This window comes from Typopeltis vanoorti, chromosome 1 (assembly GCF_054136105.1).
Source record: "Typopeltis vanoorti isolate ZY-2024b chromosome 1, IOZ_Tvanoo_1.0, whole genome shotgun sequence".
NCBI lineage: Eukaryota > Metazoa > Arthropoda > Arachnida > Uropygi > Thelyphonidae > Typopeltis > Typopeltis vanoorti.
In genome coordinates this window covers 168,030,722-168,045,632 of record NC_143549.1, presented here as the reverse complement: position 1 = coordinate 168,045,632, position 14,911 = coordinate 168,030,722, and the positions used below count along the sequence as shown (strand labels likewise).

Below are 14,911 nucleotides of genomic sequence, written 5' to 3'. Positions count from 1 at the left end.
GTATTTTTGTTAGGCTATAAAAACATAAGGTTCTACCATAATAGGTCTTCAAATTTTTGATTGTAAAATACATAAGGAAGGTGTTCCGTTCAGACCCATAGTTGACTGCATAGACTCTCTGATGTATTGCTTATCTTTTAAGCTTCTGTACTGACTGCACACAAGCCTGTGTGAAAAATTCATCAGAATTTCTGAAAAAAAAAAAAAAAAAGCAGATGGCCAGCTTTGATATCCTGTGCTTATTTACCAGTAAGTGTACCTCCTATTGACACTCTCCAACTGTTATCAGAGGAGTCACCTCAGACATATTTGAACTGTTTGACTTTGTCATGCACTCAGGCTCTTTCATCTGCACTTTCCAGTTTCTACTTATAGCATTTTGAGGAATCCCTGTTCTCTTCAGTACAACCCCAACCTTCCTTTTGGATTTGATCTGTAGATGACGTGTTTGCCATCTGGCCAGACAGAAGAATCTCTGCCTATGTTTATAACCAGAATTAACAGCCTCCACCCTCACATCAGCTTTACTATGGAAAAAGAAAAGTATGAAAATTTAGCCTTCTTGGATGTCCTCTTTCCTGTACCTTTTCTGGAATACTTGCTACATCTGTTCACTGTAAACCTATCTTCACAGGCCACTATATACAACAACATTTAGCACATCATATTTATTTATTTTTTTTTTAAAATCAGCATATTCAAATCTTTGTTCAACAGAGCACATGTTCTCTGCTCCAGTTCTCAAGCTCTCCAACAAGAACTGAGCATCATCCAATACATCTTGGACCCTTACAAAGTGGGGGGGGGGAGGTAGAGGACAGGGGAGGACATCTGTGGAAGTTAAGTTTGTGTGCAGTTAAGAAAGAAGAGCTAGATTTTTATTTTATAGAAACAAAAGTGAGTGGAACAGTTTGTTTGTTAAAGTGGTTAATGCATCTAATGTAATCTGGAGTTTAAGAGAAAATATGACAATTGGTGTGGGTGTTGTAATAACGCCCACAATGAGTCCTTGACTCCCTGGAGGTTGAATAATAATAATAATCTCAAAGTCCCTTACATTGCACACTGTTTCAAGTAATTATCACTTTGCAGGTGTATAAATAGCATTTGGAAGTAGCATAATTACTCGACCTTCACTATTGCGTTAATTTGCTGATGCATGTCCTTGCGTCATCCCTTGCACTCCTCAACTATATAGCAACCAACTGTATATTTTTTTCCTATTTGTCTCTATCTCACACCAGATCAATTCAAATGAAACTACCATGAGCATAGTCCTCTCTTCCCCATCTCCTGCTCATTTTGGCTGCAAGTCATCTGCTATCATCAACTGCAGTCACCTGCTTCCAAATCCTATTTTCTCTGTCTTACCTGAAACTGCTGTACCCCTTTCTATCACTGGAACTACCTCATTTACTGTCAGACAATTTCACTAATGCCTATAACTTTTGGCACAATTGCACCAACTAATGCCAAAATGTTCTTATTCCTGATACTGGTATCATTAATATATATATGAACTGTAGTATTCCTTTAGGTCCCAACCACCTTTATACCTTGTATGGACTACCACCCCATTCAATATTGTTGCTTGAGATAGAATCCACATGTTTTAATCCTTCTCGAACTCACTCCCCTCATTTCTCAACTTTCGCACTTCCATGCTCAGTGAACAAGGCTCTCTTGACATACATACATAACTCTTAATCCATTTAAGCACAATCCATCAGCATTATATAAGTCCTTATATAATGTTGATGGATTACACTTAAATGAATTTCTTATATATCCAAATTCAGTCCATAGGTTGCACTCACTGCTCTCCTCCTCCACTTGCCCAACTGTAAGTAATACCCTATATGTGGGTATTACTTTACCATCTTCTGTCACTCATATAATATGAAGATCATGGAAAGACAGCTGCAGCAAGCCATTGACCATCTCTTAAAATGGGTGCTTGCAAATGATTTCTGATTCTCACAGAAGAAAACAATTTGTGTGTCCTTTTGCTGCAGATGTGGGCTTCATCCTGACCCAGAACTCTGACTAGGACAATCACAAATCCCAGTTGCATTGGAAACATAGGTCTTGGGACTGATATTTGACAGTAAATAAATTAAACTCAGTTTTCTCCCTCATGTCAGTTACAAGACAAGTGCCATAAAGCAGTGAACATTCTATGCACCCTGTCTTCCACCTCCTGGAGTGTTGACAGATGAGATGTTCTTTGCTTCATTTGTACAAGCCATGGATAAGATCAAAACTTAACTATGGATCCCAAGTCTATGCTTCTGCCAGGGAGAGTATGCTGTGATGGCCAGACTCTGTATTCACCATTGTTATCAGAATTACAACTGGAGCATTTTACATGTCATCTCTTCCTAGGCTGTATGTTGAGGCAAATGAACCACCTTTGTTGCTTTAATGTCAACAGCTGTTTCTGTTGTGTGTAAGTAAAATAAAATCCTTTCCAGAATACCCAACGTATCCAACTATCTTTTAGCCACAATGGGAGAATCTCTACAATACTTGACACACTGCCATAAGACCCTTTGGTTTGAAGATAAAAACTCTCCTACAAGCTCTTGAAATAGAAGTAGATAACATAGCTCAGGTGCAGCTTTTCTTTCAACAGGCTACTGAAATTTTCTACCTCTACTGTCATCTGTCAGCAACTCTTTGAAGTTCATAGAGCATAGAACTGAATACTCTGATTTTCTCTGATGGTTCATAATCAGAGGACTTAGTGGAATCTTCTGTTGTCTTTTCAGACATTATATCTGCACAAATCCCATTATAATGTAACAACTTTATAACTCTGCTGAAAAGTTGTTACATTCTAATGGGATTTGTGCAGATATAATTCTAATGGGATCTGATGCATTTTAGAACTTGCACTAAAATGCATCAGATTCCACTGCTACCAAAGGTTCATAATATATATTCAGACTTGCAAAGTTCTCTTTAGGAAATAAGAAGTCTCGAGCTACAGCAACATCTGGTGCTGTCAAAATCAATACCTCTTTCTGTTATGGAAGCTACACTTTGATGTATGCTTTTGTTGGATTCCAGGCAATTCTAGGATTAAGGGAAATGAGGCTGCAGATACTACAGCAAGGCCAGCTCATTTCTCAAACATCCATCATCTGCCTGTACCATGTACATATTATTGGCAGATTATCAGACTAAACTCCTGTCCCAGTGGCCATTTATCTCTCTCCATTTATCTTGGAAGAGAGAGAGAGAGAAAGTGATAATAGGCTCTACCAGATTAAGCTTGAAATTAAAGTATGGCAGTTTGCATGCACAGGGTTTGAACAGAGGAAGTTCTTACTTGGTACCACATAGGTCATTGTCATCTCACACACTCCTTCCTTCTGAGGGATGACGATGACATGCCTATGTGTGAGTTTCGTAACTCTGGACTATCCATCACTCATATTTTAATTGGCCTGCCCTCATTTTGGCAACAAGCACAGTCGTTATTTTAGCCACTTTTATAATCCACCTGAGCCCTACACACTTAGGCAGATTTTTGAATTGTCATGAATTGTCATCCTGGTTTTTAAGTTTTTACCAAGTATTAAATTAAAAAATATATACTTTACACATATAAGGTGGTAAAGATTAAGTTACTGTAAATATGTTTTTAAAAAATTCATGGATTTATGTACATTTTACCATTTACTATTTATTTTATACTTTTTAAATCTGTTTTTAATGCATCTTTTACACATTTGTTCTTTCTACACTATTTTTATGTTGTCTTACTTATTTATTAAATAGTATACCTCTAAAAATTGTTTCATCTATTATTTTTTGTTATTTCGCTTTTATATATAGTTTTTAGACCTATATAAACTCCCTATTTATTACACATGTTTTTGGTGCAGTATGACCATAACTGTCCTTGTACCATTATACTCCAAAACAAATAAATCTCTCTCCACACCTTCTATAAGTGAAACATTTTATCAACTGAAATCTTATAATACCCTCTCAAAAGTTTATAGACCTCTGTCATGTCACCCTTCTTTCTTCTCTCTACTAGTGTCTGCATTCCACATACTCTCAATCTCTCCTCATAATCTAATTCAATAGCCCTGATATTATCTTTGTTTGTAGCCTTTCCACAGCTTCTTTATCTCCTTTTACAACCCAGCAACACACAGTGGTCTAGGTGTAGTCATAACAAAGCCTTGTAAAGAGCAAAATAACTTCCATATCTTTATATGTCTAGGTTTGTTTCAACATCACAATTATCCTCTGAGTTATATAATTTTTGTTATATGACCATAACATCCACTATATCTCCCATATTTCATCTCTAACCTCATCAGTTACTTCAAGCATAATCCTGTCAACATAATAATGCATTATGCCAAAGTGCATAACTTTACATTTACAATCATTGAACTGATACCAATTATCGTTTGCATACACTTCCAGCCTGTTCTAATCACTTTGTGAATGCTGTATATCAGTAACATCTCTGATTGTCCTGCCTATCTTTGCATCACATGAGCAAACAGCTGAAGATCTCCTTTCAGCCCTTTTCAGTATTATTAATGTACACATTAAACAGCAGTGGTCCAAGGCTTGATTCATTGGGCACACCACTGGTCATTTGAATATGGCAGAATCGACCACCTCCCTCCGCGATACAACTTTCTGATACCTGTATCGACTACCCATTTATCCAAGCTAATAGATTTTATTCCAGTTTTTCTAGTTTATGCAACAGCCCTTCATGTAGATCCTGCCAAATGCCTTAGCAAAACCCAACAGTATCATAGTGTGTCCATTGCTTTTATTATAATCAGCTGTAACAGTATCCACCCGTTACCATCTTCTCCGAAATCTTTACAATTACCTCAGAGATGTTGGTAGACATATCAGTCTTTGCACTGCCCTTGTGCAGTGGGATTATCATTCATTCTTTCCATTTTTGTGGGATCTTTCCAGAGTTCAGACTCAAATTATAAACATGTCAAGGGCCTATCTAGTTTGACTGAACATTCCTTTAACACACATGCTGATATCCTATCTGTCCCAATTGATGAATTCTTTTTCATGTTATGCAACAGTTCTAGACCTCATCATGCAATGCAGCATTGTGCACTGTGTTACACATGCACACACACACCAGGTTGATAGATCTTGGTGAAATGAGCACTCATTATTTGAAGTACTCATCTGCTTTGGATACTAGGATACTGTCTATATTCAGTAAAGTTATTTTTCTGCATTCATTCTTTCTTATACTTGCAGCATAACTATGAAATTCTTTTGGGTATGACTTTAGCTTGTGCAGCCAATTTTTTTTTATACTCCAGTTTAGCTTTCTATACAATGCTTGTATAGAAAGAATCATATCTTTCCTATTCTGAACTTTATATGTTTCAAAACTCCCCTTACTTATTCTAATAATATTCCTTCCACATGATGTTCTTGTAGATCTCTTGTTTACTAGGATTATGTATCTATTTCATTCCCATTTTATTTGTTCTTTAAACTCTTGGGACACATTCAGATACCACATCATTTCAAAGCTTGTCATGTAACAGCAAAAGATTAATAAAGCATGTTGCATCAGAGAATCATAGGCACCACAGATCCCATTCAAAATAATCATGGTATGAAAATGTATATCCAAGTAGAAGTCATACATTTTGAGCAACTATTATAAGTACTTTATTGTTGTTCATTTCTTAAAATAAAATTTATTAGAATAAGTTTTAAGATTATATTGAAACATTTTGAGAATTCTAAATGAAAATTCCTTTTAGACTCCTTATGTACAAAATCGACTTGTATAAAAGTTAAAAACATTTTGTGAAAAATATACGCAAGATATTAAAAAATATATAAATTTTGTAACCAGCATCTAAGAATTACTACAGAATATGGAAAATATTTAAGACATAACTATTTCAGACCTGTGTTATTTTAACTTCACATAGCCAGGAAATTTCTGTTATAGGTAAAATGGGCCAGAGAAAGATTTTATCATGATATTTCTAATCCATACAGTCTAAGGTTAGCTTCTGCTGATTCTTCTGGCTGTATTATAATTTGGGATGTTAAACAAGCCATGTCTGTGTCTGTTTTATCTGAAGGAACAAAACCAGTTGCAGGTAAAAATTGCATCTTATTTTTAATTACTGTTCACTGTAGTTATATAATAAACTATTCAGATATTATTGTGCATCTCAATGGTATTGTAGGACTTGTCCTGGGAAGCCTGTTCTAGTTAATGCAGCTTGTCATACTTCTCATTAAATTCACTTATTCTTAAACATTTTTGGCTAATTACAGCCCATAGTTCATTTTCTCCTTGTGGCAGGAGCCTGTGGATGTGGATGTGGCGTTTGCACGCCACAGCACTTGACCTCACGAAGAAAGACTTTGTTTCGAATCTAGTCGTCGACTAGAGGAAATTTTTCTAAGCCTTTTTTTGACTGGTTCCCGAGTTAGTTGATCTCTGGCATGGGCAAGCATGTTTTTTCTTCTAGAAACTCAAGAAAATCGACCGTAGAACTCGCATTATTTCAGACATTAAATATATTGTGTTAGGGACCACGAGATGTGCAGCACTTGAGCCATCTCTCTTCACTGCATGCCACTTAATTAGTGATAGCCTTGGGCCAGCTATCTCTGATTGGCTACCAGTGGAGATTGAACTGCTCACTCAGTCTCCAAAAGCTAGATAGGGCTAAATGGCCTCACTTACTCCCTGTACGGGAATAAAAAGGCGTTAGATGATTCTGTTCCATTCTCTGATTGAACCCTAATAAATTCATCTGCTTGAGTTTGATTTCATTTGATAAATGGAATCAAATGATGAATGGGGTACAATTTGCTTTTAATGTCAACATTCAGCAGGGTTGCTGTATAGATATGCCTGTTTTGAGTTTGTCAAATTGTTAATACCCATCATCACAGTTCTTGAGTTTTGAGCTAAGGAATGAAAACTTGACAATAAAAAAACTTTCCTCTTGGTGAAACTACAGATTTTAATTTTATTAAAAAAAATTTTGACATCATTTTGACAGGATTTGACATCAGTCAGTTTGAAGCAAGTAACGAAGGAGATATAGCTTAAAGTGTGCACAATTATTTTGTAATGAAGTAAATATTAATTACATTTATTAAAGTAAGATAATCATACAAGCATAGACCTATACTGGTAACCTGGAAACTGCTGAATGTTCTAGTAAAAAAAAAATATTCAGAAATAAGATTTCATTTATTCTTCATTTTTACAGGCTGCACATGACTGGGAACCATCAGTTGGACAGTACTAATTTAATTGGTCCTGAGGACATGGGTTTATTTAGGAGTATAGCATCACCTGTATAACTTAACAGCTGAGTTTAATATCTCCAGATTTGATATCAGGTTTTTGCCATTTTATTTTCATAATGCATCCATTACCTGTGTGCGGTATTGATATGTTATAGATTTTGCAACGGCTCTTACTAACCAACCTGCTGCTGAATGTTCTGTACTGCTTTATTAATACTTTTTCAAATTAATTATTTTAGATTTTTTTTTTTAATAACCATTTTCATCTCTGATTTAACAGTATTCTTTTCTCCATTTAAAATTTTTTCAGTAATTGCTAAAACATTATAACATTCGTTTATCCATTTATCTACTTTCACATATAACTTAGTTTTTTCAACATTTTTCTCTGTTTTCTCTAAATGTACAAGCTCCATTCTTTCATTTGCTTGCTGGGATCTTTGGGAAAAACTATCTTTTCCTGATACTTCCCAAGTCCACTACGATGTTCTGATTTCACTTTTCTTTTTAATATCCCACCTACGAAAAATTTATATATATGATCTCTTATAACTAATACCTTATGCACTGATTTCCATGGCATTCCAATAAAGTGAGCTCAACCTCCCTGCTACTCATAGTTCTGTTTTCATTCTCACAAGAAAGAACTTACTTCACCTTCATTTACTTACTCAGTTTCAAATAAGATCAGATTTCTGTCTTATATGCACAAACATATTACATCTAATTTCCTCAGCCTCCAAAAATCTTGCTATCTTTTTTATGTTCAAGCCTCGAGTTCTCAGTTGTACAGTTGCTGGCCCTGTACAAATCCCAAATCTGTCCAACCTTAGAATACTGTTCTCACATATAGGGTAATGTATCAGTTGTTGTTGTACTGCTAAATCATTGACATAGCCAAGTACTGCTTTGGCTATGTCAATGATTTTGTTTGTATAGAGCTGTTGTTCAGGATTAGGATCTATTTCTTGCAAGGCTGCTGTAATTGCTGGACAGGTAAAGATGTGAGTGGGTGTCAGTTCAGTATTGGGGCAGTTGTTGCAGTTTCTATATGTTCTCATATCATCTGTATTGATCTTCATTCCTCTATAATGTCCTGTTTGTAGTCTTGCTATCGTGGTGGAGGTCCTTCTGTCAGCACTGATTTCGGGAATTTGATGTTGTATCACTGATTTCAGTGGAATTAGTTTAGCTTTTGCTAGTGCATTGGCATCAGCAAAAGTTATGATATGAGTTTCTTGGTTGAGTTCTCTGGCCTCTTTTGCTAATTTATCAGCTGCTTCATTGTAATCGATGGTTACATGAGCAGGAATCCATTGTAAAATGCAACTTTTACCTAAACACTTTAGTTGATTTAAGAGTTTATGGATGTCTTGTGTGAGCTTGGTATTGCCATTTTTGATTGCCTCCATAGCTGATCTTGAGTCACTGTAAATTATAATTCCTTCAGATTGTTGAGATGATGACAGTTTTAAGTAGGCTTCTAGTGCTTTATTTATTGCATAGAGTTCGCTGGTAAAATTGGAAGCGATTCTCCCAGATCCAACTTTTATTGAAAGTTTTTCAGCTTTCAGGAGTAGAAGGAGAACACCAGCGCCTCCATTAATCATATTGGTGTCTGACGAATCATCGGTATAACAAATAACCTGTTTGGAAGATGAAAGAAGGTTAATAGTATTTAGGCCTTTTTCTTTGAGCATTTCTTTTGGTTCTTTTTTTGTACAGAGTTTGGTAAGGTTTAGATTTATGGAGGTATTTGAAGGTAAGGGACTGGAAAATAGAGGTTCTTTGTTTATGTGGGCATTTAGTTGATCAAGACCTATTTCTTTCCTGATAGTGTCATCATATTGTAAAGTTAATGATCTGTGAAGTCTGCATTTTTGGTTCCAATGTTCATAAGTTTTTAGGGAGAAATGTATCAGTAACTTTCCTGAAAGTTCTTTTACTACCCAGAAAAACAGCAATCCAGTTAATGAGCTCATTCTGATCACATCCTCTTGTAACTTATGTTTCTGCATTATATTTTTTCTGTTGGTCTTATTATGCATGCTGTTCCATTGAACTGGTTTTCATCATTCATCCACTTTTTGCTAATTATTTTGTAAATACATGAACTGCTGTTCTGATTTGCAGTCTACATTCATATCAATCATACAGCATCTTGTTTTGTCCTTTTCTTTATCAGTTTTTTAATAATAACTGATTATTATTAAAAAATAATAATCTGTTTCTTTCTTCTCCCTTCTATTGGACATGCATTGTACTAGTGTGCTGTAAGTTTTACAAAAAAAAAAAAAAGTCAGTAGGCTTAGTGCTGTTGGAATGCCTTCTGTCCTACAGACAATGATGCTTATCATACCACTTTTTGAATTCTCTCATGTTGATGCACTCTAACTTGTCATTCTTCATGTAGAGAATCAACTTTTCACTCTATGTTTATTGTTCTATTATTTATATCATAGAAAATCCACAACATTTTCCAAGATTATCTCATCACCCACTTTCTTATGTAGTAGTTTCCCCTGCATTTATCTGATCTGTCTCCCAATTATCTCTTTATCCTATATGGCAGTCTTTTTCCTCTCCCCTCCCAATCTGACCTCATGCTCATCATTCCACAGTCCCTATGCACTCTGTTGTTCACCTCCAGATTCTCTCTAGCATTTTTATATCTGTTAGATATAAAAAGGAGACCAGATCCGTGCATGCAAGATTTGTTCTTATCGGTCTACAACCCATGCAGTAGTATAATTATATTCTTATATCTACTTGTCCACATACTCAGTGTGATTAATAGCTTTAATGGAACATGTGCACTAGACATATTAAACTAAGTTTCATGTCCTACACATGTAACACAAATTATATAGAATTTATTCAAAAACTCCAGTATATTTCATCTAATGTTATGTGGACATCGTCAGGGAGATAGACCGTTGACTACATTCAAAAGATTAATCAAAATAATTAGTCATTAATCATGTGTATATTCACTTGTGTCTTGGTCACAGCTGAAATATACAATATTACACTATTAGGTTCAAAGGAACAATTGTAGTAAGTTGCATAGATTGAAAAAAAAACAAAACAAGTATTAATTGATTAAAAGAAAAACTTATGAACAATTAATAGTGATCACTTCGTAAAACTTAGATATTGGCATACAGTCTGATTGGTTCAGGTTCGGACAATCGAACTTGATGAAGTGAAGAAGCTTTGTCTAGTTCCAAAGAACTCTGTGCTTAATGTCTATAGTGTGAGAAGCAAGGCCAGACAGACTTGGCCAGTCTGTCCAAAATAGCAAAGATGACATGAGCAGGGTGTTTGATAGACACCTGGTAAGGAAAGAGATAGAATGTATCCTTTGATGGTAGGAAGAAAGACAGTTTCCGAGTTGATTTGAAGGAAGCATATAGATTGAATTTATGAAGAATCCTTGCTGTTTGTTCTGAAGTTCCTCGAAGGTAGGGTATTGAAATTATTTTCACATTAGATTATAGTCTGATAGAAGGATGATAATTATCAATAAATTTTTGAATGGTAGTTTTGTTTATTCTTGTTACTTTTATTATTTATCATCATCAATTGAAATTAGAAGAATTAATAAATTACTACACAGAACTGTGGACAGACAAACATTTTAAAAAAGACAACTGGCAAACAATTAACGAAAATGAAAAGGAAATAACCGAAGAAGAATTAGAAATCAGCCTGAAAGAAACAAGAAACAGAAGAAAATCACCTGGAGAAGATAAGCTAGGTTCAGAACTATATAAATACACAGGAACAAGATTCAAAGAAAGACTCTTATTATTTTTAAATAAAATTTATTCAACTGGTATCCCCCCCCCCCAATAGAATGGAAAAAAGCAATTGTGATTCCTATCTTTAAGAAAGGTAATAGAGATGACCCTAAAAATTATAGAGGTATCAGTATACTAAATTCCTGTTACAAAATATATAGCAGAATCTTAAATAACAAACTAATGAAATATTCCGAAAACTTTATTCTAGAGGTACAGAATGGATTTAGAAAAGGACGATCATGTATAGACCCAGCCTTTTGCCTAAAATTAATAATAGAGAAAAGAAGAGAATATAATTTAGAAACACATATTGCATTTATTGACTTTGAAAAAGCATTTGACAAAGTTAAAAGAAACATATTATTTAACATATTAAAAGAAAGACAAATACCAAATAATATCCTAAACGCTATCATATACAAGAGAGATAAACCAAGGGGTCCTGACAGGGATGTCCCCCTCTCAGCAACTCTTTTTAATATCTACTTAAATGAAATAATAATAAAATGGAGTAAAAATTTACATCAAGGAATTAAACTTTCACCTACAGTTAACTTAAACACTCTCCTCTTTGCAGACGACCAAATAATAATTACAAATTCTGAAGATAACTTACAGAAAGCTATTTTAAATCTAAATGAGATATCCAAAGATTATGGTATGATAATATCAACAGAAAAATCAAAAACTATGGCCTTTAAAGGACAAGATCCAGCAACAACTAAAATAGTAATAGATAACAAGATCTTAGAACAGGTGAATTCATTTAACTTCCTAGGATATATGATCACATATGAAAATGAAAAAGATATAAACGTAAAAATTGCAAAATATTTAAAAATAACAGGTGTAGTTAACTTATTTAAACCAAACCTAGTTCAAAAACAAACCAGGCTAAAAGTATACAGTACATTAGCCTTACCGGTCTTAATGTATGGAAGCGAAGTCTAGACAATAAAACAAAAAGACAAACAACGATTAACAAAGCAGAAATGAAGTTTATGAGAAAAACTGCAAAGTATACCCTATTTGATCACAAAAGAAACAAAGATATTATGAAAGAATTAAACCAAGAACCAGTAATAGAAAAAATTAAAAAATATAAACATAAATGGATGGAACACGTTCAAAGAATGAAAACAGAAAGATTACCAAAACAAGCCTTAAAGTACAACCATTAGGAAAAAGAAAACCAGGACGTCCTCTTAAACAATTCAACGATGACTTCTAAGGCCGGAACAGGCCATGCTAGGCCTAAATCCTTGATATGTATGATGATGATGAGTTTTGTTTATCCATTACATATCACATTGCTTTAATTTTATTCAGTTAATCTAACAAAAAAGGGATCAAAAGAGCAGATCATATGAGCTCTGTTTACAAGACTCTTTCTAATACCCATTTTTTGTGATGAATGATGGGAGGATGAGTGAATGTATCTGCCAGTCAAGGTTGGCTTCCAATAAACTGAAACTTGGCATAATAAGTTGTTCAAACAAATAGAAGGAACAGCAATGGACAGTACTATCTCAACAGCCTTAACTGATTATTTAATGGAGCATCTAGAAAAATAACTCTTTGGTACTATATTCCCTTAGCCTCATATATGGTTACATTTTGCTGATGATATATTTGCAATCCCACACCGAGTTAGAATTACTTCAGTTCCTGGAGAAAATAAACCCCTTGTACTCCCATATCAAGTTTACTATTGAAATGTGAATCCAATAAACAACTATCCTTCTTGGATACCGTAATAATTCATAATCCTACAGGTCATCATGTTGAATTTTCAGTTTATTGGAAGCCGACCTTGGCTAAAGTACAATATAAACATTTCTCATCTTCAGCCTGTTGAAAACCAGTCTCTATTGCTAGTTTGCTTACTTAGGTGAGTAGTTAACATTTCCACTCTTGAGCTAGCAAGCTGCGAGTTCAAATTCCACTCTGACATGGATGTTTAAATCTAATATGTAGAGTCAGTTATTTGAGTGGGGGAAATTCATGAAGATGCATAATGAAGAAATAAATGTGTATTGGATGAGTCTCTGAGATTGTAAATCACTGATGCAGAGAAGTAAGAGTACATCGGTTTTTTTTTAGTTTATAAAAGCATATTTGTCTTTATTTAATGAGAATGCTGATAGTGTTTTTTCACTGAAGAGTTCAGTATAAATGGGGGTGGGGAGAACCTTTTAAGCAAATGAACCATTACCATCTTCATTCTCAATCATGTCATAAGAAATAGAAGCAGTATAATTAATATTCATATGAATTATACTTAAACAATAGAAAGTGTGCATTCACTATTACTCTGGTTGCTGCATATTACTGGTAAATACAAGTGTGTTGTGATGGATTAAGGAAGACCATACCACAGGTTCTGTGCTGGAATATTAAACTTATATTCTTGTTTTCATCCTTTCATTTCTCCCCCCCCCCTCTCTGAATCGCTATGATATTTATATGTATAACTGATAGTTGGAATTCTAGGAAAGAAGATTTTGTGTGGATTTCAACAGCAAGTTTTTGCTTTAGGACACTTTAAAGAAAATTAGCACTTGATCATTTTCCTGAATAGCTGCCTTTTGGTACATAGTTGGCACAGAAATTTCTGTAAACTTAGTCAGTTAGGTCAATCTGGTGCTGTAGTGAGCCAGAAATTTAAATAAGCCTTCTTTTTTTTTCTCTGTAACTAGTTTTATGCCACTTCATACTACTTTGTTAGTAAGGTAGCCACGTGAAGAATTGAAAATTATTTATCATGTAAGATTTATTTTTTTATTTTTTGACATTAAGAAGTTAAAGTAAATTTGTAGCATAGTAATTAGTCTTAGAATTTGAATTTTCAGCATATTTTGCTTAATGCAGCAAACTCTGATTGTATGCATTCTGATTATTATTTTGAGATAATTTGAATATTATTTGATATATAATAACAGCATATATATGAATATTATATGATTTGTGTGTGTGTGTGTGTGTGTGTGTGTGTGTGTGTGTGTGTGTGTGTGTGTGTGTGTGTGTAAATAATAGCTTTATTAAGCATAATTGAAACCATTATTTACACACACACATGCACACGGTCAATATATTTTTCTGGGATGTATATCCAGTATATTTATGGAGATAAGTAAGTAAGGAATTGGATTAGCTCTTAAAACAGAAATAGGAAAAAAAAAAAAAAAAAATCACCTGGCGATAAGAATTAGTATTCCAAGTCATTACATTTTCCAGTTGAATATACCTAGTCTCTAGCCATAAATACTGTTGCAACTTGAACAGTGCATAAGCCTTTAATCTATCAGTAAATCATTTACTACTTTCAGTACATACAAACCCCATGTATAATGCCTATAGAAGCACTCAATGTTCAATGTACCCCTTTTTCCTTCACGCACACCTGAAGTCAGTGAAGCCACATATTGATGACGGTATGCACAAAATCCAACAGAAATGCTGCCAGTGCCCACTCCAAATTCACCTATAGGTTGGCGATGCTGGGATATCATTTCTTGCAGGCTACTCAAGCTCCAACCACAATTTGAAGTCCAATGGATTCAATTCGGGACTTCCAGACAGCCAGTCAGATGGTGATATATGGTCGGACACATTCGCCTCTGTCCACTGTTGTGTGTGCAGGGGCCGAGTCCTGTTGGAAGGTCCACTGTTCACTGCCTACTGTGAAACAAGGTGTTGTTCAGGAGCCATACCACTGATTCCAGCACAGAACCGTGGTACGGTCTTCCTTAATCCATCACAACACACTTGTATCTACTAGTAATATGCATCCACCA

At 34.7% G+C, this 14,911-nt stretch overlaps 1 protein-coding gene across 1 annotated transcript in view; it reads left to right on the top strand.

Annotated features, from left to right (window-relative positions):
* Positions 1-14,911, top strand: part of LOC150110628 (WD repeat-containing protein 11-like) — a 355,935-nt gene that overhangs the window by 54,252 nt on the left and 286,772 nt on the right. The window contains exon 4 of the mRNA XM_090399950.1: positions 5,984-6,137. Coding sequence (XP_090256076.1) covers positions 5,984-6,137 — 154 coding nt within the window. The remainder of the gene's footprint in view (positions 1-5,983; positions 6,138-14,911) is intronic.